This window comes from Myxocyprinus asiaticus, chromosome 30 (genome assembly GCF_019703515.2).
Source record: "Myxocyprinus asiaticus isolate MX2 ecotype Aquarium Trade chromosome 30, UBuf_Myxa_2, whole genome shotgun sequence".
In the NCBI taxonomy this organism is placed as follows: Eukaryota; Metazoa; Chordata; class Actinopteri; order Cypriniformes; family Catostomidae; genus Myxocyprinus; species Myxocyprinus asiaticus.
This window is the reverse complement of record NC_059373.1, coordinates 7,513,531-7,541,514: the sequence shown is the minus strand read 5'-3', so window position 1 is coordinate 7,541,514 and position 27,984 is coordinate 7,513,531. Positions and strand designations below refer to the sequence as shown.

The 27,984-nt window shown below is 37.7% G+C and overlaps 1 protein-coding gene across 2 annotated transcripts in view; it reads left to right on the top strand.

Annotated features, from left to right (window-relative positions):
• The window catches only part of LOC127421095 (nectin-2-like), a 184,840-nt gene that overhangs the window by 78,435 nt on the left and 78,421 nt on the right, over window positions 1–27,984 (top strand). For both annotated transcript variants that reach the window (XM_051663860.1, XM_051663858.1), the window contains exons 2-6: window positions 8,080–8,189; window positions 8,632–8,875; window positions 13,429–13,722; window positions 15,039–15,156; window positions 19,373–19,521. In XM_051663860.1, coding sequence (XP_051519820.1) covers window positions 8,080–8,189; window positions 8,632–8,875; window positions 13,429–13,722; window positions 15,039–15,156; window positions 19,373–19,521 — 915 coding nt within the window. The remainder of the gene's footprint in view (window positions 1–8,079; window positions 8,190–8,631; window positions 8,876–13,428; window positions 13,723–15,038; window positions 15,157–19,372; window positions 19,522–27,984) is intronic.

Sequence of the window (27,984 nt, the reverse complement as noted above, 5' to 3'; positions counted from 1 at the left end):
AGGAAGGCACAAGGTGACTTTGCAAAAAGGGGCACTGGAGGGAAAGATGGAGGAAGATAAAGATGCAAGAGAGATGATCAAGAAAGAGAGAGGTTCTGTTTGCTTTCTAAAAGAGGCGAACAGCTTTAGGCTGTGAATATGAGTGTGTGTGTTAGCTCCGAGCTAGTGTTTAATGTCTGGATGAGGGTGTGTCCTTTGGCGTACGTTTGACAGAGGGTGTGTGAGTGAGAGATATGGAGACAGAGTGGGTTTATAAAGGATAGAAGATTACTAGGTGAGAGACAGCCAAGAATTTGATACAGAGATGGGAGGGTGAGGCATTTGAAGAAGGGATGAAGCAGCGTTAAAGGGAGTGTGTTTCAGTTTCACATTCAACAGCAGTGAGAACCTTTGCTGTAAAGGATCATTGAAATAAAGAGAATAAAAAGTAAATGTCTAGAGAGAGAGAAAAGAGGAATGCAGTCAGGAGTATATACTGTATATAACACTGTATATACTGTATATATATATATTTTCTATGAAGGTACGCACACCACTGAATGACGCCTAGCTGCCCAGCTACGACTGCGGAGGCTGCTCAAAATTCGGCAGTGCCATGAAGTGCAACTGGCATAGTTTTACATTAAATTTGACCCAAATCATTATTGAAGGACATAGATTATTTACTCTAGCCATCACTGGATGATACATTGTATATATGTGTAGGCCATATGAAAGATACAATGTATTTTTAGTTATAATTATTTTTGTTGTTTGACAGCTTGAAATAAACCTATTCAAGGCTCAATACAGAGAAATTTCATAATAAATGTAGCCATTTATAATCGTTCAGTTTCACCAGTTGCGCACTTACACCAGTTTCAAGTTCACTTTCATTCTTGAAGAAGTACAAAAACCTTTGTAACATTTGTGTGTATGGTGACTAGATTCACAAATTTGGACTGCCACCTGCACCGCATCGAGTCCTTCAGTATTAAGTACAGTAAATGTTATCACCCCCTTGTGGTCTCCCAAAGGATTACACCAGACTACATTGAACGGAAGGCAAACTGACAATGAATTGGAAAGCACACAAATTAAGCTTATAATTTAAATGTCAGCAAGCGTTAATATATCGATGCCTCAAAAATGTAACGTAACGAAATTTTTTAAATAGTATAAATATTTTATGACATTCCTAAGATAGATCAATGGATAAATATATAGAGAGAGTGGTAAACTGGACCACCTTTTCATAATTCCTCTCCGTGGTCATTTTACACCGATTGCAGTGCCTGCAGAGCTAATGGATTCAGAGAGGTGGAGGGGTGTGTGTGTGTGTCATGATCAGCACACACATTCACATACATTCAAGGTCTTCTTTATTATGGCATACATACCATCATTGCACCTGTAGGGAACTGAGGTTGTGCAGTTCATGTTCTTCAGACCCGGATTATAACAAGCTCTGCTTCTCTTGCCTTCATACTCAAGTGTAACTAACCACCTCCCTTTCTTGCCTTTTCCCTCCCTGTCTTCACCTCCTGCCCTCTCCCCCTCTGCTTTCATAATGACCTTTCCCTCCTTCAGGCCGCAGTGGAGATTAAAGATTATAACGTGACTCATAACTCCTGGAAAATAACTTGTCTCATGTTCACTGGCAGTTGGCTCCAGCCCCTTTAAAAGAACTCCATCAGGGTGACATGAAATTTCACGAATTTAGGCAGTGTCCTGCAATGTGACATAATAAATCTGCAACTATTTTTCACAATGTTTCCAGTTCTTGTATTATTATTATTATTATTGGCCTACATGCCATTTTTATGTACAGTTGTGCTCAAAAGTTTGCATACCCTGGCAGAAATTGTGAAATTTTGGCATTGATTTGGAAAATATGGCCCTGATCAAAAGTTGACATACCCTTGAATGTTTGGCCTTGTTACAGACACACAAGGTGACACACACAGGTTTAAATGGCAATTAAAGATTAATTTCCCACACCTGTGGCTTTTTAAATTGCAATTAGTGTCTGTGTATAAACAATCAATGAGTTTGTTAGCTCTCACTTGGATGCACTGAGCAGGCTAGATACTGAGCCATGGGGGAGCAGAAAAGAACTGTCAAAAGACCTGCGTAACAAGGTAATGGAACTTTATAAAGATGGAAAAGGATATAAAAAGATATCCAAAGCCTTGAAAATGCCAGTCAGTACTGTTCAATTACTTATTAAGAAGTGGAAAATTCGGGAATCTCTTGATACCAAGCCAAGGTCAGGAAGACCAAGAAAGATTTCAGCCACAACTGCCAGAAGAATTGTTCGGTATACAAATAAAAAACCACAGGTGACCTCAGGAGAAATACAGGCTGCTCTGGAAAAAGATGGTGTGGTTGTTTCAAGGAGCACAATACGATGATACTTGAACAAAAATGAGCTGCATGGTCGAGTTGCCAGAATGAAGCCTTTACTGCACCAATGCCACAAAAAGCCCGGTTACAATGTGCCCGACAACACCTTGACACGCCTCACAGCTTCTGGCACACTGTAATTTGGAGTGACGATACCAAAATAGAGCTTTATGGTCACAACCATAAGCGCTATGTTTGGAGAGGGGTCAACAAGGCCTATAGTGAAAAGAATACCATCCCCACTGTGAAGCATGGTGGTGGCTCACTGATGTTTTGGGGGTGTGTGAGCTCTAAAGGCACGGGGAATCTTGTGAAAATCGATGGCAAGATGAATGCAGCATGTTATCAGAAAATACTGGCAGACAATTTGCATTCTTCTGCATGAAAGCTGCGCATGGGACGCCCTTGGACTTTCCAGCATGACAATGACCCTAAGCACAAGGCCAAGTTGACCCTCCAGTGGTTACAGCAGAAAAAGGTGAAGGTTCTGGAGTGGCCATCACAGTCTCCTGACCTTAATATCATCAAGCCACTCTGGGGAGATCTCAAACGTGCGGTTCATGCAAGATGACCAAAGACTTGCATGACCTGGAGGCATTTTGCCAAGATGAATGGGCAGCTATACCACCTGCAAGAATTTGGGGCCTCATAGACAACTATTACAAAAGACTGCATGCTGTCATTGATGCTAAAGAGGGCAATACACAGTATTAAGAACTAAGGGTATGCAGACTTTTGAACAGGGGTCATTTCATTTTTTTCTTTGTTGCCATGTGTTGTTTTATGATTGTGCCATTCTGTTATAACCTACAGTTGAATATGAATCCCATAAGAAATAAAAGAAATGTGTTTTGCCTGCTTACTCAAGTTTTCTTTAAAAACGGTACATATATTACCAATTCTCCAAGGGTATGCACACTTTTGAGCACAACTGTACCTTGTATTAATTGAGAGACTACATATTTGTACTTTTAAAAAGTCTTCTGACACACCGCAGAACCATCATAAAGAGGTAGGGAAGACAAAAGGATTATTTTAAATGGTGAAAACCGATGGTGACCATTCAAAGGATTTAAGATTGACACTTTCTTTTGTATATAAATTTTAACCTAAATCTTGATGTTTAATAATAATACAAAAAGACATGTTTTAAGTTAAACTACCTAATACCCACCAAAGTTTTTGAAGGAAGCATCAGAGAAAATGCATCACCACTGATTCAAACTCAGAAGCTCAAGCCTACGTGCCTCTATTTTGTGCGTGCATGGCATCATGCCATGCATTCAGTGACAGAGAAGGACGTCTGGTGGGGGAAAAGTTGAAGCTGGGTAGATAAAAAATGTTTGATAATAAATAGCCATCTTCTGAGGCTATCTACACCAAAAATGTTTTTTTTTTTTCAAATGCATATATGCAGAGTTTACTTAGGAAACAAAAATCAATCTTCAATGTAAATCTTAATTGTAGGTTACACATAAAACCTGTAATTCTAGAGCTAAACATTTGTTGCATTTAAGTTTAGTTAATCTGCAAATAGGTGACTCAGAGTCTCAGGGCATCACCGTGTTGCATATTTCCATGACTTTACACGTTAATATTTGTTGTTAAATAACAGCATCCTAGCTAAGGGCTTTGCTTTAGTACATAAATCAAACTTATATGCATTTCGTAAAGTGCTTCTTCCCCTTAAATTTGGTTTGTTTGTCATTCTTAAGTGCAACCCCTTGTATTATGTGCACATGGGATCTCATCACTCATTGTGCGTCAGGGAAGGACGTCAGGTAGAGGAAAAGTTGAGACTGGCAGAAAGAAATGTCAATAATGCCAGAGATTTTTCATTTCAAATCAGGCTGAAGAGACTGAAGTCCTTGAATGTGTATTTTATCTGTGTTAGGATGTCAATTAAAAGATTTCTATTTTCAGTTAAGGGGATTTTTTTTTTACAATATGTACTATATTATGGCTGTATGCACAAAGCTCAAACTTTGTTAGTTGTTTTTAAGTTATGTTACACCTAAATGTAAATCTGAAGTAAAACATTTATTTAATGAGCAAATAGGTGACACCCCAGGGCAAAGACATCCCCGTGGTGCACATACAGTACATGAATATATTTTTGACTTAAAAGGTGAATAATATACGTTAAATAACAAGCATCTAAAAACCGATGGGCTTTGCATTGAGTACATAAAGCAGGCTTATTTGCTTTCTGTAAATTGCTTTTTTCCCTTAAATATGTGTTTTATTCAAGAGCTTGTGGTGGTCCAACTTTAGTTCGTTTGTCATCTTTAAGTAAAGCCTATCAGCAGTGTGCAGACACCCTGAGTGTTTCAGAGGTATTAAAATGAGTGTAAATAGTAGATCGGTAAAGGAATATGAACAAAAACACTTTAACAAGAAGGGATGGGGTAGAGCTCCGTATGCATGCAAATGAGGAGACTTGATGCATGTTCTTTGTTCTTACTGTATCATTCTCTTTCTGTTTCACTTGAAAACACACACATCATGGAGTCATTTTATTGACCGCCATGAGAAAGTTAATGACTAGAAACATCGTACGTCTACATTCCTACCCATGAGTCATTTGTTGATGTGTATAGAGGAAGAGGGAGAGAGAAATAGAGAGTTATATTAAGGAGAGTTATGAATCAAAGATAGAAGGAAACAAAAGAAACAAAGCAGAGAGAGGTGAGTAAATGCTTTGTTTCTGTTTCTTATTCCGCCAAGCTGGTCTGACAGGCCATTGTGTTGCTTCGGGGGAATTCTGCTACACTGAGTCACATGCAGGCCCTCGTATAATGAAAACACACTTCAAGTCCTGAATACAGACATATACATACTCACTGTAATTCTGTCAAACAAAACCTAAGAACGCTTTTGCATGCTTTCATCCTTATGTGCTTGGCACATTAATTGGAATGCAAATAAGCCACGAAAAACATTTACAGTATTAGATAAATTGTAGGCTAGAAACATACTTTACGCAACTACACAGATGCAAATGATTGGCCAATGCATTGCAAGCGCATGGTCCCATTGTACATTCACCATTTACTCAAGTATGGGAAGCAAAAAATTTCGTTTTTTTTTTTTTTTTGCTTTTAAAAATGTCAGAATTTATTGTATAATGCAACTCAAGTATGCATTGAATTCTCAGCGTTGCCACAGTAGGCACTATACTGGACGTTTGCATAAAAAATGTCGTCCTACTGCCAGTTTTCAACATGTTGATCACATGGGTGATCCCGTACGCTAGGATCGACCAAATTATGCCGACTATCTAACAAGCACCATCTTCTATCAGACATTTTTGCATCAGCTTCAGTGTTTACCTTCCCTTGTGGCGTAACCGGAATCACGTTGCATCCGCAGCCTTGGAGACCCAGGTTCGGATCTCACAAATCGTGTTTCCATTTATGTGATGAGCGCTATTAGGAGGTTGCATTTTTTCCTCTAACATTACATTTTTACTCCACTGATGGTTAGATTTAGGTTTGGGGTTTGAGTTGGGGGGTGGGGGTGATGTACAGTTGATAAATTATGCATTTCTCTTCACTGTATTAAAGCCTGTACAGCTAAAAACAACACTCTTGGGTGTGTTTGAGTATGCTGATAATATTTCTGTATGTTGTCAAATGCAGCTGTTTTGTGTGTTTGTGTTTGTGTATGTGTGTGTGATCATCGACCCATACACAGGTGTTTGAGGAGCAGTTTTCATGCTGCTCAGTGGCCTTTGACTCCAGTAGCTCTGAGCTGGAGGTCTCTCGCTTCACTCTCCACGGGAGTTCGCAGACTACCTGAGCCAAAACTCGGATTGTTTATTTTAACCTTCCTCTGTATCGGTCTGGGTGAGGAAATGAGAAAGCAAAGAGAGAGTGAATGAGTCGTGAAAATCTTGAACTTTCCAGTCTTCTACAAATGAATGCTGTGCAGACACAAATATCAGCATCTGGTCTCAAGGCCACTGGGTCAGACCTTATAAAAGTGGAAAGATTTCTTTTAAAGGACCATTACACAGCAGTGCATTGGCAGTTTTTGCATAATATAAATGATGCTCATACAAATATTCTGCTCACAGTTAATATTTGTCTTGAATTTTCTTTTTCCCTAACATCACTTGTCTCATATTTAATCTCAAGCATGCTCTTTACTGACATTTTATTTGACTTATTTAACTAGTACACTAGGTGGAAATAAGGTTACAACTGTGGGACAGTTGTTATTTTTTATGAAAATGTATAGAAATCCTTTTCACGCAGTAAAGATTATCATAGTTTTAATACATGTAATAATTAGTATTTACAATGGTTTTCATTTGTGTATATGGTATACATCGATCAGCCACAACATTAAAACCACCTGCCTAATAATGTGTAGGTTCCCCTCGTGCCGGCAAATCAGCACCAACCTGCATCTCAGAATAGCATTCTGAGATTATATTCTTCTCACCACAATTGTACAGAGCGGTTATCTGAGTTACCGTAGACTTTGTCAGTTCGAACCAGTCTGGCCATTCTCTGTTGACCTCTCTCATCAACAAGATCAAATCTTAATTGCCACTCACTGGATGTTTTTTGTTTTTGGCACCATACTGAGCAAATTCTAGAGACTGTTGTGTGAAAATCCCAGGAGATCAGCAGTTACAGAAATACTCAAACTAGCCTGTCTGGCACCAACAATCATGCCACGGTCCAAATCACTGAGATCACATTTTTCCCCATTCTGATGGTTGATGTGAACATTAACTGAAGCTCCTGACCTGTATCTGCATGATTATATGCCCTGCACTGCTGCCACATGATTGGCTGATTAGATATTCGCATGGATGATTGTTGGTGCCAGACGGGCTGGTTTGAGTATTCCTGTAACTGCTGATCTCCTGGGATTTTCATGCATAACAGTCTCTAGAATTTACTCCGAATGGTGCCAAAAACAAAAAAACATCCAGTGAGTGGCAGTTCTGTGGATGGAAATGCCTTGTTGATGAGAGAGGTCAACAGAGAATGTCATTTCGAACCAGTTTGTCCAAAGTCTCCGGTAACTCAGGTAACCACTCTGTACAATTGTGGTGAGAAGAATAGCATCTCAGAGTGCTATTCTGAGATGCAGGTTGGCGTTGTTTTGGCAGCACGAGGGGCACCTACACAATATTTTGTAGGTGGTTTTAATGTTGTGGCTGATAGGTGTGTGTGTGTGTGTGTGTGTGTGTGTGTGTATATATATATATATATATATATATATATATATATATATATATATATATATATATATATAAATGGTAAATGCTTTAATTATTCTTCTCATCCAGAGGCATTTGTTGAACACAGCTCTGATCTGTATCAGTGATCATGTAGATTGATGCTGCGATGATGAGGTAGTTCTTTTTTTAATTATGGGCAATCAAAGCAGGATAAGTCATGCTGAGACTGTCTGCACATTCAGTCAATAGATATGAAGCCACAGAGCTCTTGTGAGTTTGTAATCAGTCTGAGGCTGCACTTTTTCCCCCAAAGGAAGCTCAAGCATAAGAATAACAGCGAGTGACTTTGGTGTGTTTCTTATTAGTCAGAGGCTGGTGTCTGGCTTTCATTTTATGAAATTTGATTTGTTCCTGATTCGCTGCAGATTTTAAGCTGCGATGGTGGAATGCTCTAACGTTTCCCTCTTTCCTCCTTTTTTTTTTCTTTCTTTCAGTTGTCTGGAGCCAGCGCGTACGTGTGGAACATGAGGTCACTGCGTATCCAAACGGGTCTGTCAATCTACGGTGTGAGTTCACTAACAGTGGAAACACCAAACTCACACAGGTAAAAGATATGTGGGCAGATTATCTTAGATTTGATGATTCTCTAGATGTAAGCCATACTCAGTGCCTCTACACGGTTGAAAAGACCAGCTTAGAATGGCATGAACAAGGCTCATTAATAAAGATTTTTCCAGCTGTCCTGGCTGGGGTTAAAGTAGTTCAGGTTTGTTTTTTTTATTTTAAAGTGTTAAGTCATTCTCACAATGTTAACAAAGCCTCATCTATATCAGTCAACTAGATAATGTTACCTTGGTGACATATTTAATTCAGCACAATTCACAACAACATCCAGTAAAAATGTTCAATGTTCTATCACAGAAATCCCCCCAAAAAACACATTCACATTATCATTGAATGTAGGATGAAGAAACAACACGCCACTTGTTAGAGCCCTGATAAATTTCACGCTGGTTTTTGATTCCCTCATTCTTTTTGGCTTTCAGGTCTCGTGGATGTTTGAGCGTAATGAAGGTGATAGACACAACATTGCTGTGTTCCACCCCCAATATGGAGCAAGTTTCCCTAATAAAGACTTTGAAGGGCGAGTTAATTTCACACTAGGTTCACTGGAGAACCCCTCCATAAGAATCAAGAAACTGAGGATGGCTGACGCAGGCAGGTACATCTGCGAGTATGCCACTTACCCCAGTGGAAACGAGCAGGGAACCACCACTCTTATCATGCTGGGTAAGTTTCACGGCTTTGTTTATTTACAGGCCATTCAGTGCTTCCTAAAAACAAGACAGGCTCAAGATTTAGTCTGTGACGGAACAGTATACTTGCTTAGACTAAGGCTGTGCAAATATAGCTAAAAAGGGATATTTGATATACAGCATATCTTTAATTTGATCTATTTGCAGTAATTTTCAGTCAAATGATCATAAGAATCATTTCAACTAAACAGCCATTGTTGTCAGATTCAGAATGTTCAAAATGAAGTCAAATACAATCAAATTAGTTAAAATGATATGCTTTCCAAACAGAGCTTCCTACAGAATTCTGAAAAATAATTTTGTTTTTAGCAGCAGGAGAATGTGTAATATAATGTAATATAACATAATATATATATATATGTAATATGAGACAAGACTTTTGATCACACAATTTTCTGTGAATAATCGTGATTAATTGTGATTAAATTAAGGTATATGATACATTACAACAAACATAAAATTACCTTAAATATATTTACTTTATACTTTGTCTGAAAGAACTTGCAAGAAATTGGTTAGTCATCATTTATTGTAATTATTTAAATGTAAAAATGTACGTTTTTTTTTTTTTTTTTTTTTGCGGAGAGAGTTAATTAGACACATTTTTACAGGTATTAATATTTTATACAAGTATGTGTATATATACCATAAAGTCAGTGGACATACTGTATATGTGTACATATAAATATGCATTTGCCATACAAACAACAAGTGTAATTATTGATTTAAGTTTACACAAAACAATACTTATTTAATTTCAAGTCAGACAAGATTGATATGTGTTTGCTTGTTGTTCAGTAAATGAATCAGATTTTAATTTAGTAATTTAATTTAGTACTCTGGATTCAGTGAGTTCAATCAGTGAAGGATTCGACTGATTCAAACTGTTAACTTGTGAGTTGTTGAGCCGCTTGGAATGATTCGTTTAAAAAAACAGTTCATAAGAATAATTTGGAATTATTCATTCAAAAGATCCAGTTCAAAAGAGTCCCATACTAATCTATACTAGTCAGTTGTTGCATGCTTATACATTGTGCAGTACATGCTCTTTTGATCTTGTCATATTCAAACTGCAAGCTTACAACTCGGGTAAAATATTTATTTTACTTTTGCGCTGGAGATTCAGTAGTGGTGGAGCGCCGCTGTGAACAGCCGTACAGTAAACAATTTCCATACTTTTTTTTCCCTCTAATTTAACAGAGGGAAGAATTTTTAATTGTTTTAATTTGTAAGCAATAATATGACGATACATACTGTAGTAATAAACTTCAATATTCACCTACATATTACTTTTACATTTTAAAGCATGAGATTTGTGTGATGAGATAAATGAATAACGTATTCAGCATTTTGAAATAATTAATTGAAATGAATAGTTTGATAAAACTGATTCACAGAAATTCAAATGAATTTAACTTTACAACTCTAATGCCATTTTTGCTGATGAGCTTTAAATCAGAAATTAAATTAAAAGTCTTAACACACTTATACTTGCGAGTTAAAAAGGAAGGTGGCATGAAACTAGCCCAGTGATCATTAGGTCACTATGGTCAATTAATTAGCACACTAAAATCAATGTGATATTCACAATGTTGCGTAATTTTATATCCCCAACAAAATCATAGCAAATATATCATAAATGAAGTATCCTGAAGGCATACTTCAAGGTTTGGGGTGCAGAATCTTTAGCTACTATAAGTGCAATTAGGCAAGCTCAGACACTGAGGCACGGTTAACTACATTAGCTTTACTCAGTAGTGTTTCTGCTGTCTGCTTTAACGCTAATGTCCCCCATTAGCCTGATTTATCATATGAATGACTAAGCTAATGTTATCGTCAGAGTCAGAGTGATGCTATGAATCAGAGCCGTCTGTTTGATATCCCTCATGTCGAGCTGTGTGCAAGCTTCTCGCTCTGTTTGACTCCACTGCTTACTCTTGAGTACACCAAGTAACATATTATCTCAATGCTTCTCTTTTATGGTTGTTGTAAACCTCACTGTCTGTCTTTCCTGTTATCTCTAGCTTTCATTTTCTCTGTTTTAGCTTAGTATTTCTTGTGGAACAGGTAAATGTAAAGGTATTTTGTAGTAATGGTTACCCTCCTGGGAAAAAAATAAAAATAAAACGGCTGAAGATGGTGTGCAGGATTAAGGTGGTTTAGACAAAAGCACCAAAAAACCCTCTAGAACCAGCAAATATACAAGACTGGTAGACCAGTTAAGACTGGCAAACCAACTTTCACCCAAAAATGAAAATTCTCTCATCATTTACTCACCATCATGCCATATCAGATGTGTATGAATTTCTTCTGCAAAACACAAACAAAGATTTTAAGAAGAATATTTCAGCTCTGTAGAAATACAGTGCAAGTGAATGGTGACCAGAACTCACAAGGTCCAAAAAGTACATAAAGGCTGCATAAAATTAATCCATATGACTCCAGTAGTTAAATCCATATCTTCTGAAGTGATATGATAGGTGTGGGAAAGAAATTGATCAATATTTAAGTCCTTTTTTACTATAAATCTCCACTTTCACTTTCACTACCACATTTTTTTATTTTATTTTTTTATTTGCGATTCGCATTCTTCGTGCGTATCACAAACTACTTGTCAGGGCTGTTCAAAGTGGAGATTTATTGTAAAAAAGGACATTAATATTGATCTATTTCTCACCCACACCTATCATATCACTTCAGAAGATATGGATTTAACCACTGGAGTCCACTCAGACCTTCTGAGTTCTGGTCACCATTCACTTGCAATGTATGGACCTACAGAGCTGAAATTTTCTTCTAAAACCTTTGTGTTTGCGGAAGAAAGATAGTCATAGGTAATTGGCTGAAATTTAGCAACATTTTAGGAAATATTGCCTAAAACAAATGTTCAATTTAGTCTTAGTCTCATTTGCTACTATAAAATTATATAATATCATTATTATATTGGCCAGTGGCAGGGCCGTAACCACCTTAGTCATTGAGGGGACTTATTCCTCCCAATATTCAGAATAATACTTGACCAGTATGGGTTTTCCAATAACAGATTCTTACATTTTTGTATTTAGTACCCGCAATCCTGAATATTTGGTTATACTCTTGGCAATCAGGCACCTAGATAGCAGCATCACCCTTTCCATATCGGACATTACAACTGCTTTTTGGGATACTTGGTTCTGATTGGTCAATTGCAGCACTCTGTGGTCTAATATTATCTGTACAATTACTGCTAAATTGCATAACACCATTATCAGGCAACCGATTTCGTACATATTGTAGCTGTGCTATTTTCATATCTCTTGAATACTCTGCAGTCTCTTTCTTGTCAAGTAAAAAAAATAATTTAAGCTCAAATCAATATTTCATGTCCTTAGCCTTGTAATAAGTGACGTCATTTCACATCGGGGTACAGAATAGGGCTGCACCGATCCGATACTGACGTTTTTAAATGGATCGGGTATCGGTCAGACGAGCCCGATCCAAATCTGATACTGTGTGTTAGTTATGTTCGTTACTGTCAAGCTCAAAAAATGACATAAAAGAACCATTAAAACACAATTGAAGTAGTTCATATGACTCGTGCATTTTATTCAAAGCCACTTGAAGACGTGCGATAGCTCTGTGAATCACAAAAGGCTGTGTTTAATAAGTAAATATATAAAATGCACGTGCAGCTCCAGTGTGTCAGTGAATGGCGCTGCTCTGTTTACACACACCCGCGGCTATTTTTAGCCTTCACAGCGGTGCGCAATATCTCAGATGTAGATGCTCAAAAGTTCGGTTCACTTATAATATGCATTTAGAATGGCACTGGAGGTGCTTTTTTTTTCAGAATTTGAATAAGAAGTGAATTAAATTACTGTGAACTTGCCTACAAACAGACACATACAGGACTTCCTGGAGAGTTCAGAATGTCAAAATAAAAGCGTGAGGGTTTAAAAGTTAAAGGTTCACGATTGAGATATATTACTATACATTACTATTATAATATATTATTATTATTATCATTCGTTTACAATTTATAACAATATTTAAGTTGAATGGGTTCCAAAAAATAACTGTGTGAATGAAAATTGAGCGGATGTCTTACAACTAAATTGAACAAAAAAGAGATCTGAATCCTTTAAAGTCCAGATACAAGTTGAAAAAAAAAAAAAAAAACGGCTTCTTTTCTACTGAAGACTTGAAGATTGGAATTATTGTTAATTTTTCTGCTACATTATCCAGTATACTAGTTAATAATAAAGTGTTTCTTATTAAGCTATACATTTATATTGAAATAATGTGTAGTTAGAGGTTTGTGTTTCTTTACATATTAAAGAGTACTCCCAATTAGTTCCACACAATGAAGTAAAGCTATTCTAAACCGATTATGCAAAAAAACAACACTGGTATCGGATCGGGATCGGCCAATACTGAGATTTCCGGTATCGGAATCGGATTGGAAGAGAAAAAGTGGTATCAGTGCATCCCTAGTACAGAAAACCTTGTCACATTTGTAAGTTCTTTTAAACTTTCTTTCTCCCTTAGCCAAACCCAGAAACTCTGCTGCCCCCGTCCCAGTACAGGCCGGCTCGTCTGAAGTGGTCGTGGCACGTTGCGAGGCGGCTCAAGGAAAACCTGAGGCAACCATCTCCTGGATTACAAGTTTGGCCGGCCGCTATAACCACACTTCAGTGCCTGAAAGGGATGGCACTGTGACTGTCAAGAGCGAATATCGGATTGTCGCAACTCCTGCAGAAAACGGAAAAGAAATTGCCTGTGTGGTCGATCAGAGGACGCAGTCTGCATCTCAGAGCTTCCCAATGAGACTGGTGGTGGAGTGTAAGATACACATGCAAACTCACACACTGTTAAAGGGATAGTTCACCAAACAAATTACAATTCTGTCATCTATTTACACTTATGTCGTTCCAAAATCACTATGGTTTTTTTTTTTTTTTTATTCTGTTAAACGCAAATTGTATATATTGTATATACAATTATTGTATAGAATATATTGTAGCTACTTGTCACGGTTTTCCCATGCAGTTACAGTGAACAAGGACTGGAGATTTTAAGCTTCAAAAAGGAAGCAAAAGCACCATAGAAGTTTTACAAAAGTATCCTGATGACTTGTGCACTATATTGCAAGTCTTCTGAAGCCTTACGATAGCTTTGTGTGAAGAACAAACCAAAATTTAAGTCGTTATTCACTGAAAATTCATGAGCGAAGTCGCGATGTCTGTTTCAAGAACAAATCGTTTTTTTCAGTCTTATCTTTTCATTGAATCAGGTGATCAGATTCACAACCTGTCTGAATGATTCATTCACATTTCGGATTGATCTGTTCAACTCACTGACTCACATTGGTTCTTGAGTTACTGTACATTATAACAGAAGGTAAGATTAGCAGTGACAAAAGACTTAAATTACTGTGTGTTTCTCAAATAAAGCTATTATATCGCTTTAGAAGACTTGGAATACAGTGCTCAAGTTGTATGGACCCCTTGTATGATACTTTTTATGGTGCTTTTGTGTCTTTTTGAAGCTTAAAATCAGTCATCTCCCATAGATTGTAATTGTATGCAAAAGTGCAACCAGTAAATCATTCAAAATTATATGGATCGACATGAGGGTGAGTAAATAATGAAAGAATTTTCATTTTTAGAGGGACTTTGTCTTATAAAGGCATGTGTTCTCAGTGATATGCATGCACTCAATCCCTCCCATATCATTCATCCGTAACACCTTTTCTACTTCTTCACCCTCTTTCATCTGAAAATGCATTCAAGCATTTCTGCCTCAACACTTTTCTCACGTTTCCCCACCCCCCTTGAAAGCTATTTACAGAGGCGTCTGTGTTTGCGTAGTCCAAGCTGAAGTCTTTGAGGATGTCAGAGATTTGCAACTTCACTATTCCTTTTATAAACCTGCCTGTCGGAACATTCTCGCCTTTTGCACTTTCTCTTATTCAGCGTCTCTTCTGCATTTCAGTGTACTTTTTGAGTCTTTGTAGGGCACCACTCGCTGTGCCATCTTCATATCTGCATCTTCCTCTCCCAACCCAGTATGACAGATAATCAGCCTTTGAACTGCTCTGTCAATGCTGGACTTACAGACAAAATTCACATTCTCTCTTTCTCCCATTCCCTTTCTAGACCCCCCCACTGTGACGATAGAAGGATATGATGACAACTGGTATATGGGTCGGAAAGATGCCGTTCTGATCTGCCAAGCTGACGCCAATCCAGCACCCACTGATGTTACCTGGACGGCGTAAGTGCTCCCCTCAATAAATAAACTCTTTTTAAAGGAATAGTTCACCCATAGTTTCCTTTTTGTATTCCATAAAATGGGGGGGGGGGAACTCTTAAGGGTGAGCAAATGATGACAAAAGTTTCATTTTTGAGTGAACTACCCCTTTAATGACAATGCAGGCTAGTGATACAGCTGTTGATTTTGTAAAGTTTTCATTAGCATTAGTATTCAGAATCCGTATTTCATATCTATATATATATATTTTTTTGTTGCTCTTTGACATGTAATCATTCAACTGTATCTACAATATGACTGCAACAGAGTCAAAGATACCAGTTTTGCTGTTAACAAAAGCCACAGGCTAATTGGTGCAGAATTGAGAAGGCATCTCTTACTCCAGTGCACTATGACAAGAGCCTATTAACGCTTCACTGGTTGGCTTTCATTTTCTCACCAAAATCAAAACAGAACATGAATCGATACAGATTGAGAAACAACATTTATTAACAAGACCTATTGGGTGACAGACCCTTGGATATAACTGCTCGATAGTCGAGTTTCAAGTTACTTCCGAAAGATGCAACATAACAGATTTATTTGGCACATTTTTCATTTACAATTTATTTTTCTTTTTTTGTCCCAAAAATGCTCTTGTGAGTGGAACTACTTTCTTCTGCCACGGATTTCGCATCTTGCTTTGACACAGCCCAAGCCTTCGTCGCTTGTTCAAAAACGTCACGTTAGAATTGGTATTAGAGGTTTCAGGCTTGCGCTGTTTTCAAGTGCTTACTGGAGTAACAAGGTATTTTGTGTGTGTATATGTGAGTGAGAAAGAGAGAGAGAGAGAGAGGAAAAAAAAAACAGATCATGTGCGGGATTACCTATGTTTGCTACAACCATTGTCGGCAGTTACATCGCTTCAAAGTGTAAGTTTAAGTATACTTCTCAGCAGAAATTCTTACATATAGCCTTCCCGTTGCTACACAGCTGTTTTATCAAGTCGTGGGGGTCTGTTGACATCAAGGCTGTGTCCGGCTCGTGAGTATGTGTGAGCGTACAGACAGTATGTGTGTGTGTCAGCGTGTGCGAGTGTGGGTGAGACGAGAGCGAAAGAGGGGGGAGCGTGAGAGTGCTTTCCACAGATATTTAAAGTTATTTCATGTAATATAGAAACTGTTGTGTTCATCAAGTCGTGGGGATGCTTTTAGATCAAGGCTCTGTTTGTTGGTTGTGATTTCAGTCTTTCTCTGTGCGTGTGTGTGTGCTCAGATGTATGTGTTTCAGTGTGGGTGAGACGAGAGTGAAAGAGAGAGAGGCAGCACAAGGGTGGTGCTTTTCAACAGAAATTGAAAAAAATGTAGGACATTAAAGAGAGAGTTCACCCAAAAAAGAAAATTATTTTATCATTTACTCACCCTCATGCCATCCCAGATGTGGATGACCTTTCCTCAACAGAACACAAAAGAAGATTTTTAGAAGAATATGTCAGCTCTGTAGCTCCATACAGTGCAAGTGAATGGTGATCAGACATTTGTAGCTCCAAAAATCACATAAAGTAATCATACAAGTAATTCATAAGACTCCAGTGGTATAATAGGTGTGGGTGAGCAACGGATCAATATTTAAGTCTTTTTTTTACTCTAAATCTCCACTTTAACTTTCACTTCCAGATGTGAAAGTGAAACTAAACAGGCACCACACGTGACTTTCAGATGTGAAAGTGAAAGTGGAGATTTCGAGTAAAAAAAGACTAAAATATTGATCTGTTTCTCACCCACACCTATTATATCGCTTCTGAAGATATTGATTAAACTACTGGAATCTTATGAATTACTTGTTTCCTTCATGTGATTTTTGGAGCTACACAGGTCTAATCTCCAGATGAGATATTCTTCTAAAAATCTTTATGTTGTGCTGAAGAAAGAAAGTCATAGACATCTGGGATGGAATGAAGGTGAGTGAATGAGAGAATTTAAATTTTTGGGTGAACTATCCCTTTAAAGACGTTATCGTTCTTATCCGATTTACTTAGCCAATGTCTTTGTCTTAACTGGTTATTTTGCTGTGGTAGCCTGTATTGCTCTTCGAAATATTTTAGAAATGATATGGAACCGTCATGCGGTCAAGACCTGGAACTACTTAAAAAAAAAAATAATTGCACGCCTTAGAATGTCTGTCAACCAATCAGAATCAAGCATTCAACAGACCCATGGTATAATACACACATACATGCTCAAACATCTGCATTTGTACTCCGCTTCTGAAATGTACATGAATGTGCTTTCACAAATGTGGTTATTTGTTAAGATTTCCACGATATTGATTTACAAATATAAGTGGGTTGATCTGTTAACACCCTCATAGCACGGACAGATGGTGTTTGTGAATAAAAGTCAGACTGCATCTTGTTTTCAGCAAATGTGGCATTGATCTGCAAATCCCCTGGTCCAACTGTCCATAATTCTTGAAAATCTCCTGTAAAAATAGATGTTGCACGGATTTCAAAGGAATTGGATGTTGATGGAGAGCCTGTCAATCAGCATCGTGGGGGAAGATGGCTCTTTTGTGCTTGTGCATAAATGCGAACCAATGCATTTGAGTGGCTGAAAAAATGTCTGTCTGCTTTCCCCTCACAATTAAAAATAGTCTGTGCTAGTGCTTAATTCAGCCATTTATTTAAATGTTGCCTCGAGCATATGGCTGAACCCAAAATTATGTCTTAATAAGTTCCCTTTCTGCTGGTCAGAGTGGATTGTGAGGGAGGTTAATACGCTCAGTGACCTATATGAGAGTGGAGTGTTAAGATCCTTTGAAAATTTGGTTCAACATTTTGGGATTCCCAGATCTCAGTTTTATAGGTATTTACAGCTGTGCCACCTGCTCTGTACTATTTTTGGGAGTCGCATACACCCCCCTAAAGCAGCAGATACTCGGGGAGTGGTGATTACTGCTTTTGGAAAAGGTCATGAGGCATCAGTGCGTTACTCCCTGCTAATTCAGAGTCTGGGGGACGGAGCTTCAACTTCTCTCAAGAGATTATGGGAGAAAGATGTAAACTTGGTATTGGAGGAGGGAGTGTGGTCTAGGATTCTAAAAAATGTCAAGTCTGCATCTAGAGATGCAAGGGTGCACCTTATGCAATTCAAGATTTTACATCGATTCTATTGGACCCCCTATAGACTGTATAGGCTTGGTCTTAAAGACACACCCACCTGCTGGCGAAGCCAATCAGAAGATGGAGACACAACCCATGTTTTTTGGTGGTGTGTTAAGATCCAAAAAATTTTGGTTGAAGGTTCAAAGTTTTGTGTGTGACGTATTGGGCACTCAAATTTCATTTTGCCACAGAGACTGTATTTTGGGCGATGGGGCGGTCATCAATATAGGGAATAAACACAAACAATTGGGTCCTAACCAGTGTTATGATCGCCAGACAAGTTGTTTTAAGGGGATGGAAGTTGGCTGGAGTGCCCCCATTTCAGGAGTGGTGCACGGAGATGGGCAGGGTATCATCTAGAAGACTGGGGTACTTGTATTCGTTTGTTGGGAAATGGGGCAACTATTTGGCATTCTTGGAGGGCTCTCGGTGAGGGGCAGTGGAGAGGTATAGTTATAAATGTGTGTGATTATTATATATATATATATATATATATATATATATATATATATATATATATATATATATATATATATATATATATAATTATTATTATTATTTTATTTTATTTATTTTATTTATTTTGTGTGTGTGTGTGTGTGTGTGTGTGTGTGTGTGTGTGTGTATATACTCGTGTGACCACAGGAATGTTTGTTGGGGGTCAGGGTGGGGTTGGGGATTGGGAGGGGTAGTAGTGGGGGTTAAATGTTGATTCTGTGTATATATGTTTTGCTTTTCTTTGTTTACTGAATGAATCAATAAAAAATGTTAATCACAAACAAGCCTGTGCTATCATTTGTCTTCCTCTGTGTACAACAAGTGTATTGTGTTAAAGCTAAAGTGTGTAAATTTCTGCACCACTAGAGGCAACAAACGGAATTGCAAAAGTAGCAACTGTTTTCAAACAGGTTTCTAGAACACTCCCATCATCTTCTATTGCTCGACAAACTGATATTCCTTTATTGATAAACCTTCAAATGGGACAACATGTGTTGATAGACTGCACTTTAGTACTTTAGTGAAATTTTTTTAATATTAGTTTGAAAATATATGTTTTTTTTCTTTGTGTTTCCTCAGCGTGTCGGGTCAGTTGCCGCCTACGGTACGGGTGGATCAGAACCGGCTGTTGGTGAGGAATGTGGATGAAACGGTGAACATCACATTTGTGTGCGAGGTGAAGAACAGCCTGGGTTCTGGCAGGAAAGAGCTAGCCCCCACTGTCATTGGTGAGTACTGACACAATGCAAGAATGTCATATGCACTCACAAGGTTCGTACAGATGTGTCGCTCCACATACTTAACTCTACATTATTTCTGATACCATGTCCTAGCCAGGCACGACACGATAAATGCTATATCTCCTAATATAATTCTGAGATTTTTGCCCCAACTAGCTGCAAACCGCCGTGAAATCCCATTGGCCAAAAATTAGCGTATTTACATGCAGTGTTACACCACTGATGCTTAATAAGCAGACATCGTTGTGTGGAAATGTAAACGCAGATTTATTTTATCCGGGAAAGGTCATAAATATTTTGCACTGCAAAGTGCACATGTCTGTGAAACGTTTTGATATAAAACTGGTGAAAAACATAATTCAGATGCCATGTAAACACTGTTTTGCCATGGAAAAGCTGATTTTTAATAGTTATCAGCATATTTTTGTACACGTAAAACACACTCTTGTTCGCATAGTATATTGAACATCAAATATGTTCCAATTAGCAAGTGGGGTTGCGCTGAATTTTCACTTTCAGTGTGCTCTATGCCTTAAACAACTACTCCTTTTTACTAGTCGACTTTTTGCCGGGTCCATATTTTTCTTGTGCGGATGACTCTCAATACGACGTGCATCTTCAGCAGTCTTTACTGTTTCTGGCAAGTCCAACACTGTGTTGACCGAGAGTGTGAGAGTGGAGAGAATGTTTGCACAGCTGAGATGATGCGACTGAGAAACGAGAGCGTGTTTCTCTCCTTTGCCAGATTCATGCTGCTTGCATTGTCATAAACGATGCACAAAACAGTCCCACTCACTTAGTGTCTGTCAGCTTTCAGGCATCATACTATATTAGATTCACAGTGAATATCAACATTTTTGGCTTATAATACGTTTTGTATGAGCAGAGCGCTCAGGGTTCATATTTTCGCTTCCGCATAAATCCAAAAACACTACATGGCAAAACATATGTTTACACCCTCTTTAATTAACGTGTTTGGCAAGGCCGCTTAATTCCAATGGCTGACCTCACTGATGCTCTTGTTTCTGAAAGGGAGAAAATCTCTGCAACTATATTCCAACATCTAGTGGCAAGCCTTCTCAGAATAGTGGAAGCTGTTAGGAAGGACCAATTCCCTATTAACAGCAATGGTTTCAAATTTAAATGCTTAAGAATCATGTATGTGTGTTTGCGTGTCCACAGATATTTGGCCACATAGTTTACTGTTTATACATTACATTACAATTTTCCTGCTGTTGCCATGTAAATCAAGCGCAACAACTGTCTTGTAATCCACAACCAATCGACACTAGAAAAAGTTGCAGCCCCAAGTGTGGACAGATACAATTACTTGTCATTAGAAACTTGCGTCAAGCCTGGTTAGGACACTTTGTCAGATGCACGCAACCTTACTCACACAGAGACAAACCGATAATTGGTATGACAGATATTCACTCTTTTCTTAATTGGTTATTGGTTCTTTAAAATCTTGTCTGCGATAAATGGCAAAATCTTGTTCCAGACCGAAACTAGTGCCCGAGTACAACTGCACTGAATTGTTTTAACCGATATATTTTTTAACGATATTCACACTTCTTTATCGGTCATTGGTTCTTTACTATCGGTTCTTCGATGAATAGTAAAATCTTGTTTCAGACCTATAATTTGTTTAACTGATATTTTTACTATATAATCAAACTTCTTAATCGGTTGTTGGTTCTTTATTATTGGGTCTCCAATAAATGGCCTTTTTTTTTTTCTTCGGATTTCCAGTTGTAAACGTTCCACTTTGTCATCTTCACTTGTCAACAATAATATTGTTACGGTTATTATTAAAATATTCATAATGAATAGTTGTAGTCTAGGCTGTAGTATCGGTCATAAAAAATAAAAAAAAATAATAAAAGAATATTGGTTGATCTCTACCACATAGGCACACAAATTCTAAATGTGGGAGCGGGGTTTCTCCTTGCGGTCTAAATACATATTTGTCTCAGTGTTCTTGTAGTCTGCTCTATTGTGGGTGGGCTTCAGAAGCCAGATACTTATTTGGTGGTTGGGTTTCTGGTTGGCCTGCCTTACCAAATTTGGGGGGATTTTCTCAAGAAGTCTTTGTTCTATGCAAAATCACTTGGTGTGAGCCAGTTTGCCGGGTTGGTTTTTATTTCTTCTTTTCACTTCTTTTTTCTTCACCATACCTAACATTTGTAGATTCCCACTGTATCTTTCTTTAACTTCTCTTAACAAAAAAAAAAAAAAAAAGATTGCTATTTTTCTTTTTCTCACTGTTCCTATGCATGCATGCAAAATGTTCTTTGTTTTCCAAGGGCTTTGTTTTACTGAAACACACTCACACATTCTCTCACACACAGACACATTTTTTATAAACACTGATGTACAACATTGTCTTGATGGTCCATTTCTTGAACTGTTACACTTTTGTTGATCAAAATGGGAACATGTAGGACCGGGAGCCGCATCGCTTTTGGCACATTCTCATGCCAATGCGAGCTAGAGCAAGAGCCACATTTAGAATCCGTGGGAATCCTTTTGGAGATTTCAATTGTCTTGTGGGAGAACAAAGGCTCTTTGTAGGCTCACTGTAGCGAGAAAGTGGGGGATGTTGTTGTAACATTTTTTTTCTCTTTTGACAATGGTAACACAGGGCAGAGTCTTATCAAAGTTATAAGGACGCCTGGTTTTCTTTTCACAGTAACGTTCATGTACGCTTACTCTGATATACTCACTCTTGCACTCCCGAAACAGTTGAGACACAAAAACGTGAAAGACTGTCACAGAGGCTGAGTGACTGCTTTGTGAATGATGTAGTTGTCTGTATGATGTTTTTCACAGCTTTGCAACATGTTTATCCCTGCTGAAAAGACCAGTTAGACCAGCATGAATTTCCAAGCTTGCCCAGGATGGTTAGTAATGCAGGTCAAGCTCGTCTGTTTTGGTATGTGTGTCACTGAATATCATCATGGTGATATACAGAGAAATATTCAGTATGTGTAATATCTCATACTTTACATAATTGTGACTTAACTTATTTTTTCATCCTCAAAGCTTTTTTAATATTGTGATTGGTTATGGTGTTATTTTGTGTGATACCTTGCAGTCTGATTGGTTGGAGTTGGGAGTAACAGTGCTCAACAATCTGTTTGTAGACAATTAGGGGGCATTTACACAAGCCTTTTTTGCATTCCAAAATGGCTAGATGGAGCTCAACTGATGAAATATCCTAGTTTAAAACAACAACAACCACAACGAAACCTGCTTAATCCAGTCTTAGCTTGTTTAAGATGGTCAATCTGGTCTCCCAGCATGGCCAAGATGGTGTTCAGCTGGTTTAGCTGGTCGGGCAGCTGGTGTCCCAGCCTGACTTGCTAAAAAGTGCCCAAAAGCCCTCTAAAACCATCAAACCAGACCAGCCGTGCCTCTAAAACTTGCAAACCAGTTTAAGCTGGTCTTAGCAGGGGTTTTTTCTCCCAGCAAGGATAGAATGGAATAGAAAGCACATTTTTAAAAGTTGAGCTATTTTTTGGTTTAGATCTTGACACACAGTCTTAAAAATGTGACTTATGAAACACTAAATTAAACAGGCTAATGACAAAAATTGATAAAAGTAAAACCCCACTGCCCTAGTACTTGGTTGCTTCAGCTGTACAGTACTCAAGCAATTAAATTGTTAAAAAATGCACATCCCTAATACACATGCAGACATGAATGTCACACCATGGTAAAGCTCTGCAGATTGTAGAAGAGAGTTGTGCTGACACAAGAGGAACTTAAAAACCTCCAGCTCCCAAAACTGTACACGTGAATGCGGCAAGATTGCACAGGCTCCCAGTAGGTCCAATGGTCTTGCTGGAAAGAGAGAGAGAGCATGTTTGTTGTAAAAAAAGTGAGAAGAGAAAGAAGGGGTGTTTTAAAGAAGAACATCCCCTGGACAGAATTCACTGTGAGTTGCAATCGCTCCTTTTTTTGCCTTCTCAACTTCCTCGCTCCTTGGGGTGAAGGGAAACCTCAACTTGTGCCAGCAAACAGACTAATCATGCTGCTTGCCAAGAAGGAGTGTTTCCTCATTTCATGTCCCTCCCCAGCCATTTTCAGTCAGCAAATGTAGAAAACTAAAGGCTTTCGTTGTAAACACTTTTGGGGGGAATTGAGGGGCCATTTAGTTGCCGAAAATTCTGTCTGGATCTCGGTGCCCTTTATTGGGGTTGGAAGTGGCTGCTCTGAAGGAAACCTACAATTGAATCCTGCAGAAAGACGCAAGCATACATTTGCATGCACATCTTAAAAAAACACAAATTCCCCTTCCCTTGGGGCATAATAATGCTAAATAGACTATCATTGTTGGTCACCTGTCTATGTTGTGGATTCTGGAGTCCTCACCAGGCTTCTTAGCAAGACTTCATTGGTGACCAAGCTTACCAGTATAGACCATGCTTGTTGACAGTGAACACAGGAGTGTTGCAACCATTGAGCCTGATCTCATGAAAATTATGTGACTTTGGTGACGTTTTTGAAAAATGATAATTCGTGGCTCCTCACAAGTATCACAACAGCTCTGAGGTGAAAAGTCCACTAAGTGGCACTAAAAGCAAGTTAAATGTTCTCCAAACAGATGGGGTTTTTAAGGTTAATGCTCTTTCGAGTTTTAAATCGACAACAAATACCTATCTCCCTACCCTAAACCTTAAACCTAAATCTAACTTATAAGTGTCATATAAAGCAAATGTGAGATGAAAACACAATTGCTGAAGAAACCACGTCATTTTATGGTGCTTCTTTCAGTTCACGTGTCGACTCGCATGCTCTTCAGGACTTGTACCCTGGTCCTTTACATTGCGAGTGGAACGCCCATTGTACATGGGGGCCATGGTTTGTTCCTGGCAGGCAGCAGAGACCCTAAACCCGCCCCCACCCTAATCATAACTATATGGAGTCTGTAAGGCAGAGTAGCCTGCCAGGAACAACGGATAGCACCTTTCTCCCATCGCGTGAGTGGAATGCTCTATCGTGGTAGTTGAGCTACTATGCAGTTTGATCCAGCTTGTAAATGTTGGTTATGTAATGCAAACATTAAAACGGCTTAAGCTGGTCTTTTCAGCAAGGTCCACCATAGATATTCAAATAAGCGGTCAAACAGTTTGGGTTCTTTCAATGTTTTTTTTTTCTAAAATTATTACATTTGGGCAGCCCAATCATGATCTACTTACCTCTTCATTTCAGGGCTTTCATTTCATATCAGACAGTTGGTCCAGCACTAGGGATCTGACCTATACTGTCATGAGCCTTGCTGTGTGAAAACAATGACTGAAATTTGGCATTTGAGATAAGGTGCAAAAAAAATGATGTACGTAGCTTATCACCCACAGCTTAGCGAGAGAAAATCGAGGCCATGAGAGACAAAGAAAGAGGAAACCAGGGGAGATATGGCCCTGCCAATATTAAGTGAATTTTAGAAAATCAGGCTGCTAAGATTACCTTCCTTTCAGCCACCTTCCATCATTAGGGCTCATTACAGAAACTTCGGCTCACAACAGAAACTGTAAGGCTCACCGGCAGAAACATTAAGGCTCAGTAGGGTTGCCTTTTTTCTTTCCTTTGATCATTTACTGAATAGAAAGCCAGCTTTGACAGGATCTTGCTGGTGGCTGCCTAACTGATCTGGCCTGATTTTAATGATTTAATTATTTATTTGACCGCCCTTAAACAACAAATAAATACATTTGTTAGGCAAAAAAAAATTAAGCATTAATGAACATTAATAGCCATTTAGATCAGACAGCAACACTAAATATTCAACTGTTTAGGCTTGTAATGAATAATTTATGCCTCTTTTTTTTTCAACTAAAACCTATTTATTTATGGTTTGCCTCATTCCTTATTTTGTTGTAAAGAACAATAAATTGAGTATTAAAGCTGTTTTATGAAAATTCAGATTTATTGCTTACTCTGTTCAAGATCTGGCCACTTAGAGCCTGTTAAAGATGCATAAGATGATGCATCACTGCGCCTGAATCAATGCAGGCTTACTTAAAAGCAGCATTTTTACTGAGCTCCACACTCTCTTGGCAATTCCATACACATGTTTGAGATTAGAATCTGCCATATCGCATATACCGATGATGCTTTAATGTTCCAAAAACAAAATCCACTTCATTCCAACCAGATGGAGTCGGCTGCATTTTCATAAACATTTAGTTTATGAGACTCTCTCATAAAGTTTATTACTCTACTCGATTTTCTTTGGAAAGTAGTTCTCCTATTGAGCAGATTATGATGAGCGAGCTATCTCTTTGAGGACAGAAATGGGGCAATGAAACATTTTTCAAGATTTTTTTTTTTTTTTTTACGGATGTTGACACTGATGTGATGGAAGATGCAGTTGCTGCCTTCAAGTCTTCCTGGGAAGTTCGTACTTACGAGTTTGGAAGTCGACTTGATGTGCGTTCAAGTGATTTTGGTATGGAAAAAAATGTATGTGGTGGCAATTTCAGATTAATTTCTCTCTTTTACACTTACTTACAAGCGTAGGAAGATTTTTAGCATTGATGCAACACGTTAAAGAGCAAAGGATGCATGTTAAGCGTGTATCATTCTGAAATAAGGCAGCAAGTAAACTGTTACACAGCAAAAAATATATATTTTCTTAATGCATACAGTGTATGTGGGTCAAAATATACCAGCATTATTTTTATGACATAGTAGATACATGAAGTGGTCTTTTCAATTGGGAAATCCATATTGATTTTGATATCGATATTTTGATATTTAGACCTTAGATCTTTAGATATTTTTACTACAAGAAGAGACTAAAATACTGTGTAAGAAAATGAATTTTTACTGTGTAAAAAAAGTAATTTTGGGATCCTTTTACAGTTTAGCCTGTCTTAACCGAGCGATTTCTATTTCTTCCTCAATCCTGTTATCTCTCATTATTAGTCATTACCTGAGCTTTCTCTCTAATAAACCATGTGTGATAGTTGTATGGGAGATCTCAGCTTCACGTTGAAGACCCAAGACCTAGCGAGGTTGTTGGGGTTTATTTTATCCTGATGTCATAATCCACTCAGCCATGCTTATGGCCTGGGTCTTTGATCTACAGTGCACGTGGTTACATTCACAAGACAAAATAAATCACGATAGGCACCCTGGGATTATTGTCTGCCACAGATTGAAATTGAGAAACGTGTGTGTCAGAAATATCCACCACCTCCTCTGTAGAAGCTCCACTGCCCCGCTCTTTAAGCCGTGAGCTCTGGGAGCGTGTGTGTGTGTTCTTGCCGGAAAAATAATTGTCCTGACAATAGGGTTATTAGGATCTGCTCAAAGCCCAATTATATATTAAAGTATTTTTGATTTAGCATTTTCTAACAAGCGTTACACGTGATGTAGTGATATACATGCTCCATTATACAGTAAGTTCCTCTGAAAAAGAGTTCCTTTGTTTTTTCTAGAAATTAGGGGAAATCGGGGCTAGTTGTCACATGGGGACAAGCAGTGGTTTTCTATGTTGGTTTCAAACACACAACACAAGTATTCTTGAATTAGAATGTAAATTTTATCCTCCAGAATGAAATGTCAATATAATATTTTTGCTATAGCTTTTAAGTAAATAAGTGGCATACTTGAAGAAACCATACTGGCATACATTATGGCAAGGGTTTACTATTTAGTGAAGATAGATATTTGTTTAAACAAGGGTATTTTAAAATAGTTATAAATGATTTAATAACAACAACAATTAATAATAATAATAATAATAATAATAATAATAATAATAATAATAAATTATTATTATATAAAACATAATACAATGTAACAATTTAACAAATATAATACAAATATTATTATTATTAATAATAATAATATAATTATATAAAACATAATACAATTGAACAAATATAATAACATTTTATTTATTAATTAATTGGCCACAACAATATGATATTGTTACACATCACCCTTTACATTTTTGCTGATTTATTAATTTTGTTTATTGTTTTACTTCTTGAATTTAGCTGAAAAGCCTATAATAGGCTGCTTATTGTCAGGTTCCATTGTGACAACTTACCCTGCTGTTGGTTCATGTTGTCACATGTATTTTAAATGTTATAAATAATAATAATATCATTATAAAAGTATATGAAGTATTATAACATTTAATAATTATAATAATACAATTATTTGAAGTACAGTACAATTTAATTTACAAATTATTAAATATAATGCAATTTTTTGTTAATTAGCCAAAACAATTAGTTATGTTATATTACGTCCCCCTTGAACTTTTTGCTGATTCATTGATTGTTTTGTGTTTTATAAATGTTTTACAGTTTAATTTAGCTGAAAAGTCTATAAAAGGCTGTTTATTGTCAAGTTCCATTGCAACAACTTACTCTGCTATTGGGTAGGGCTGAATCGATTAGTCGACGTTATCGACAACGTCGTCAATAAAAA